Raw genomic sequence first — 7,324 nt, forward strand, 5'->3', positions numbered from 1 at the left:
TTTTTTTTTGGTTGCAGCCGTCATTGTTGTTTGGCGGGTCCAGGCTGGGGATTCGAACCCGCCACCTTAGGTGTACGTGGCTGGCGTCTTAGCCGGTTGAGCTATAGGCGCCAAGCCTGCAGGTTTTATGTTTATTAACTCATTTAATGCTTGCAACAGCCTAATGACATAGGAACTAGTACTATTTTCCTTTCTGTTTTGCAGATGAGGAAGCTGAGACAGGTTAAGTGATATGTTCAAGGCTAGCCAGGATTCTCACTCGGTCTGAGTCCAGAGTTAAAATTCCTATCCACATCGACCTAGACCAGCAGGGGACTGCTGGAGTGTAAGGGGAGGGACTAATGGCAGTCTGGTCTGAGACAGAAGAATGGTAGCAGAGAGGCGGGACTGGATTCTAGGCCTGGACTCCAGAAAGGGACTGGGCTAAAGGTAGAGGGGCCCAAGATACCTCCAGGTGTCGGGGAGTATGGCAGCGTCCTCGCAGGGGAACTCTTGAGGGGAGCAGATGCTTGAGGGGATTATGGGACCAACCTAGGGCTGCTGGCAGGTGGCTTGGGGGAGGTGGTTTGGCAGAGAGGCCTGCTAGAGTCCCCTCCCCTCAGCTCTAGCCCTAAAATGAGGCAGTAGGCCCACCTCCCCCAAGCATCCCAGACCCCAGACGGCTCAGAGGGAAAGAACATGGGCTTCCTGGAGGGAGCTGGGACCATCTGGAACCCCCCCTCTCAAGTCCCCATTGACTCTGGGCTGCCACCTGCCTGGCAGGCAGGGCCACGGGGTCCAGCAGGGAGTGGAAGGGTGCCGTCTGTCTGCCCGGAAGCTGGCACCACCAGCAGGCAGCGGGTGTCGCGCCTCCCACCCCTCAGGCTGCCTGGCGCTGACTCAGCTCCCCCCCCCAGAACAAACAATCCCCCACGGTGACAGCTGACACGCGTCACTCACCACCAGGGTTGCCTAGCAACCATTGGGGCCTGGGCTTGGGGTCTGGAGTGGGATCTGGGGGTCCTTGCCCTGGAAGATTCTAGTTCTTATAACCTTTGGATTGAGGGCCACACCTCCTATCCTCTAGGAGGCCTCACTCCAGGCACTCTGATGTATATAGAAGTCCACTGTGCCAATGAGGAGATGGACTGAGGACAAATGGCTTAGATCACCCAACTAAATAGCTGTGAAAATATAGGGCTTCCAAATAGTAGGTGTTCAATAAATATTTGTTGAATGAACAGAGGTGTCACTTTAAAGCTTCGCCCTTTTCTCCCAGCCTGGGTGCTCTATAGGGTCAAAGTCTGAGTCTTATCCATACTCCCTCAAAGACACCCAGAGCCTGGTCCTCAGGAAGCATCAATACAAGTGAGAATCCTCTAAGGATAAGGACCCCCCACAGGGCTGGTGGGAGGACCCTGGAGGGGAAGGGACTTCCTGACTTACAGGTGCTGGTTAGCTCTGTGCTTCCCAGCCTGAGGCCCTCAATTCCTTTTAGTCCTTAGGACCACAGTCTCCTGTCCCTACCCCATAGGATTGTCCAAGGCCCTGGGGATGGGATAGGAGGCCCCAGTGGGCCCAGGGGGGATGGAGGAAGGGTAAAAGAAATAGAGCAAGGGTGAGGGAAAGAAAAGAAAAGCAACTGAGAGTCAGAGAAAGAGAGAAGCAAGGCCAGGGCTATAGCTGGGTGTGTTTGGGGTGCCTGTAGGGGTCAATCCTTGAGTACCAGGGATAAAGAGTATGCATCCTTATATCAAAGAGACAGGTGCAGGGGATGGGGAAGGGTGCACATGGAGAACCAGGAGCAGGCAGCAGGTCCCAGGAAAAGAAAGGAGGGAGGAAATGGGGAGCCCAGGAAAGAAGCCTGCAAGGCACTGGCAGGCAGGGGGGATGGGGAATAGCAGAGACTAGAGAAGGTAAGAGGACCCCCTAAAGGGGAGTGTGAGCAGGAGACATGAGCAGAGGATGCCTGCTGAGCCAGCCCAGGAGCTGGGCAGCCTGCAGCAGAGACAGAGGCATGGGGAAGGAGGCAGCTGGGGCTGAGGAGAGAGGGTAGTAAAGGGGGGCCTAGGTCCCCAACAATGAGCTGGAGGCTGATTGATAGCTCTGTAGTGAAGGGAAGAGAGCTAGGCAGAGGAGAGGACAAGGGAGGGGAAGCCTCTTTGGGGGAAGCGATCAGATCCTGATTGGACGAGGGACAGATATGGACACTGGAAGAAGCAGGTAATGAAGCTAGGTCAGGTTGAGGGCCAGATCAAGTGGGATGCCAGACAAAGGGGAAAGTGTGGCCAGAATAGGAAGGAAGCTGGAAAGTGGAGAGGAGACCTGAGGGGGCTGGGAAGCCCTGTAAGAGGGATAGGGAGAAACAAGGTGAGCCAATGGGGGGAGTCTCTGGGGGCTGCTTGAACTGGGAGGGGGCTGGGAAGGGAAGGGGTTAATGGGCTGAGATACGTAGGTCCTGTAAACAGATGCAGTTGCCATAGCAACCGGCTCCATCTCTCTGGCTGGAAAAACCCACAAGGGGGGGGGGGGGAGGCAGCGGACAGACAAACTGCCCCATGGACAAACGGGGGCGGCTGGATGGGGGACAGAGAAGGTAAAGAAACAAAAATTTCAGAATTCCTACCCCCACCCCAGTTTGGATGGGGCAGAGGAGGGGGGTCAGGGCCGACTGACACACACGCAGGCGGGGGCGGCGGCGGAAGGGGGGCCCCCGGGAAGGAAGACGACCATGGGGGATGCTAATGGGGGCGAACAGAAGCCGACCGTGGAGGACGACAGAGCTCAGGCTCCAAGTTTCCCTGGGATGCTGAGACCACCGCCCCGACTCCTCCCGCTCCGCGTGCCCCCTGCCCCCCACCCCGCCCCCAGCCCCAGCCCGGCCTTACGTGCCAGATGACAAAGAAGATGAGGGAGGCGCACAGCACCAGGGTGAGCATGTAGCAGAACGCGGCGAAGGTGAACGCCATGGCCCCGGCGCCGGTCGGCGGCCCGGGGGGCGCCAGCGCGTGGCCCAGGCACTAGGGGACGCCCCCCGGCCCGCGCTTAGGGCCGGCCGGGCATGGCCCGCGGGGCTCCGGGGACTCGGGCGGCGCGGCCGGGACCGGGGCCGCGAGGCGGTGGGGGGCGCGGGGCGCGGGCCGGGGGGCTCGGTGGGCGCGTCCGCTGCCGGCTGCCCGGGCCCCGATCGCTCATCCTGCGATCCCTCGCCTGCGGCTCCCTCGCTCTCCAGCCCGCGAAGCCGGTGGGGCGGAGCCGGGGGCGGGGCCGCCGAGCGAGCGGCCTCGGGCGGGGCCGGGTCTCCGCGCCCCTCCGCTCCCTCCCCAGGCTGTCACCCCCAGCCCTGGAGAGCCAGTGGCAGTACACCTCCGAGGCCACGCAGACACGGCTTGTGCACCCCCGGCCCCACTCAGCACCGACAATCCACCGCAGCCACACTCGTCCACGCGGACCGGCACACGCCCCCACCCTCACACGCTGCGTCGCCTTGCACTACCAGGTCTTAAGCGCAAAGCACTTGTCACTGTCTGGGGAGGAAACTCCTGGAAGCCAGAGTGCAGTGGGATGAAGGGACTAAAGGGAGTGCGGGCCAGGTGCATCGAGCTCCCGCCTGACTTCACAGCTTAGACGTGAGCCTGCGTGGGTGTTGACAGCGGCTCACCAGGTACTCGCTGTTGGCCGCCTGCATAGCGCTCCCTGACAGAACAGTGCTGGGCCTTTGGGGACAAACTACAGAAGCACAAAGCAGCTCTTCTGGCCCCAGGAAATGGGTCAAGGGCTCTCACCAGCGACCCCAAGACACAGAGCATACCACCAAGCCCCTGGGCCCAGTTCTATCCTCCACCTTGGGGGTGGGCTTGGCTCCAGACCACACTCAGCCACCACAATTTCCTTGCAAAAACCCTCGGCTCACCCGAGGGCCAGTGGAAATTTATTTTTATTTTGTCCTTTTCCATCTTTCCCCAAGTGGCTTTTCCTTGCAAAATGCCTGACATAACACCAGAGGGGAATCTGGGAGCAGAGGACACCCCAAGGAGCAGCCCAGGGGCTTAAATACAAGCTGAAGAGCAGGGTACAAATGGACAGACAAGAGACAGCACAAGGGAAATGGCTTCTTAGGTAGAGACCAAAGATTTGTTTTTCTGCAGAAAGCAGTTGTGCCAGAGGGCAGAGGGCTAGGATCCTGGGTGGGAAGGGGACAAGCAGAAGTCCCCCAACCCACATTCCCCAGAGTAGTGGCAGGAGCTGAGGATGTGCCCTACTAGGCTCCAAGGTGTGGAAGGGAGAGTAAGCCGGGTGTGCTGCCTCAGGGAGGGAGGAGGTGCTGGCAGAGTGAGGTTTAAGGCTGGTGCCCAGCCTCTCTTAACGGTGGGCCTTCCGCCTCTGCCTGCCACGGGGACAAAGGGGCATGGTAGGCAGGCAGTGCATGGGCCTGGCTCTGGCAGGGCAGGGGGTGGCAGAAGCAGGCTCCCTCCGGGCTCAAGACACAGGCCCAGTGAGGCTGCCCACCCACCTGCCCTCGTGCTCAGATCCCCTGCAGCTGGACGGCTAGAGCTGGGAGTGTGGGAGGGATGCGAGGGGAGTCTGTGGGGAGAAAAAAGGGTGGGCAGCTTGAGCCCCTGTGGCCCCACGCCTGTCCTGAGGTCTGGCCCAGGGCCTTGGATCCCAGGTCCTGGATCCCCTGGCTATACTCCTGGCCCTGGGCACTGACTGCAGCCAGGGACAACAGAGGCCAGGGAGGCCCTCAGCTTTGGGGAAGGAGAGAGACAAGGAAGGGGAGAGAGAGAAACCCAGTGCAGCATACATGGGGGCAGGAGGGAGAGAGAGGAGCCCTCATTCCAAAGGAAAGTATATGGTGGGGCATCTTTTAAAATTACCTAGAGGCAGCAGCAGAGCAAGCCCCACCCTAGCCACAGGTCCTGGGTGTCCTCCCTGGGAGACCTGACACAATCAGGGCTCAGGGTAGCAGGCAGATGGGCCAGAGGGAGATGGGGAGCTCAGGACACCCCAAAGCCACAGACTCAAATGCCCCAGGAGAGGGAGTGGGAGGCCCCTCCAGCCCCCTCCAGGGGCATCATCTGGAGAAGGTGCCCCCTCCTATCCCACTCCACATGCCCCTCCTAGCAACAGCCACCACCGGCTGGCTTTACAGGGGTGCTGTCAATCTTGAGGTTGGGCCGTTCACCCCCTGAGGCTGCCCCAGGCCCCATCCGTTTTTTGATCTCAGCAGCCATCGTCATGAACGCCTGCTCGACATTGGTGGCATTCTTGGCACTTGTCTCCAGGAAGGGGATGCCCAGGGAGTCTGCAAACTCCTGACAAGGGGAGAGGAGAGAAGAAAGGAGAGAAAGGTAAGAGGCAGCAGGCTCCAGGCTCCAGGCTCCATGAGCAGCCTGGCCCAGGCCCCACTCACCTTGGCTGTGGTGTTGTCCACCACCTTCTTAGTGGTAAGGTCACTCTTGTTGCCCACTAGGAGCTTATTGACGTTCTCACTGGCATAGCGGTCGATCTCTTGAAGCCACTGCTTCACATTGGCATAGGATTCCTAGAGGGGGCCAGAGTCAAAAGTTATTTTGATCCTAACTCCCACTCCCACCCAAGCCCTGGAGAACAGGGCCTTTCTCTGAGGGAAAGGGGGCTGCCCGGGACCCGAGAAAGGCATAAGCAGCCTTGGACTCAGGGATGCAGAGGGAACCCTCTCCTGAAGACTTAGTTTTTCTTCCTGACCTCCTCTGTCTGTGACCCAAAAAGCCAGGTCCAGCACAGCCAGGTGCTGTCCAGGTCTCAGAGCCAGCCATCTTTGTGCCCTCAGCTCTCTCTCCACATGGAGGGAGCACCTGAAATCAGAAGGGCTGGAGGAGACAGGAACAGAGAGTAACAGGTCCTCAAGATTCTCAAAGTTCTTACTGTGGCCTTAAAATCCCTTTAAGGTTAAAAACCTTAAAGCCCAGTGGAAGGTGCAGGGTCCTTGCAAAGCAAGCCTGGCCTACGAGGAAGACAGGCGTCCCAGGAATAGTCTAACATTCACCTGCTTTGGGTACCAAAAGCCTAATCACTCAACCTCACTCTCCTAGCAGCTTGCTGTCCTCCCTCCCCAGACAAGTGACAGAACTTATAGAAAAGTACTCAAACTAGAGCCACTCATCCTTCTCAGAAGCCTGGTGATACCATAATGGGCTCAAACTTATACCTCTTGCTGGGTCCCAACATGGGCCCTCATGCCCTAAAACATTCAGGGGACAGAGGAAGAACGGAGCAGGACACAAAATGGCAAGACAGGACAGAAGGCGGAAGGGAGAGGGAAGGACTATCTCTGCTACAGCTGACCTAAGTACGCAGGTAGGAACTGGTCTAGGACAGGTGCCAGCTGAGGAGGAGACAGTGTGTGCCAGGTCACAGCATGGAAGGGGCATGAAGAGGGAGGGCGAGGGAGGGAAAGGGCAACAGAGTGGGAAGCAGTAGAACTGTTGCTGGGCTGCAGACCCTCAAGGAAGGTGAGGGAGAAGGCAGGCCAGAGCACAAAAGGGTCTAAGCCTGGCTAAGTCTTGGACAAAAGAGAGCCAGTAGAGGTTTTCTAAGGCAGGAAGGAGCAGGATCACACTATGTTCTTGAAAGACTGACCTAGCAGGAGTGTGGAAACCAGATCAGACCAACAAGACAGAGACCAACTGGGAGATGATTAGAATAATCCAGGGAAGTGCCTGAGCCAGGGAAGCACATGGGATTTACAATTAGACCACCATAGGTTAAGCCCTGGCTCAGCCATTATGTGTGTGGCCTTAGATATGTCACCTGGCCTCTCTAAGGCTCTGTTTCTCATTTCTTTAAGACAGTACATACTGGTAGGGCTGTAATGAGCCTGGGGACGGATGCAGGCCTATCTCCTAACAAGTACTCAATTAGCAAGAGCTGCTATTATCCTCATCACTGCTATTATCAAGAGGGGACACATTTGAGAGATGATGGGGAGGGAATACAAGGGCTTTGAGACTGACAGGATGGGTGAGGAAGAGTTTTCTGCCCAGGCTGATAGGGATTCTGTTACAGAGATGTGGGTGTAGTGTTGTTTTGGGGAGAGAGACTGCGGCTGGACATCTGAGTGCTGCAGATCGGCTGGAGCTCAGGAGAGGCTGCCTGAGGACAAGAAAGGACATGCTCAAAAGCAAGGAACCCTGGGTGGCAATGCTGGCCCTGTCCTGCCTGTGAGTCTGGCGGCACATCAGTGAACACCTCTGCACATGAGCTTCCTCACCTGAACATGCAAACCTGGCCATTCAGCACCCCAGGTAAGACTGAGGATGACGGCTCGGCGCCTATAGCTCAACCAGCTAAGGCGCCAGCCACG

General features: G+C 58.0%; 2 protein-coding genes across 3 annotated transcripts in view; both read right to left on the reverse strand.

Moving 5' to 3' along the window:
* Nucleotides 1-3,204, reverse strand: part of CNIH2 (cornichon family AMPA receptor auxiliary protein 2) — a 5,968-nt gene extending 2,764 nt beyond the window's left edge. The window contains exon 1 of one of the 2 annotated variants that reach the window (XM_003798359.1): nucleotides 2,868-3,204. In XM_003798359.1, coding sequence (XP_003798407.1) covers nucleotides 2,868-2,948 — 81 coding nt within the window. In that variant the 5' untranslated portion in view covers nucleotides 2,949-3,204. The remainder of the gene's footprint in view (nucleotides 1-2,867) is intronic. The other variant, XM_023518299.1, reaches the window with a different exon arrangement.
* Nucleotides 3,205-3,866: 662 nt separating this feature from the next.
* Nucleotides 3,867-7,324, reverse strand: part of RAB1B (RAB1B, member RAS oncogene family) — a 7,260-nt gene continuing 3,802 nt past the window's right edge. Inside the window, exons 5-6 of the mRNA XM_003798358.1 lie at nucleotides 5,393-5,524; nucleotides 3,867-5,294 (exon numbers count right to left, since the gene is read on the reverse strand). Of these exons, the coding sequence (XP_003798406.1) occupies nucleotides 5,100-5,294; nucleotides 5,393-5,524 (327 nt within the window). The 3' untranslated portion in view covers nucleotides 3,867-5,099. The remainder of the gene's footprint in view (nucleotides 5,295-5,392; nucleotides 5,525-7,324) is intronic.

This window comes from Otolemur garnettii, unplaced genomic scaffold, assembly GCF_000181295.1.
Source record: "Otolemur garnettii isolate 467f Iridium unplaced genomic scaffold, OtoGar3 scaffold00134, whole genome shotgun sequence".
NCBI lineage: Eukaryota > Metazoa > Chordata > Mammalia > Primates > Galagidae > Otolemur > Otolemur garnettii.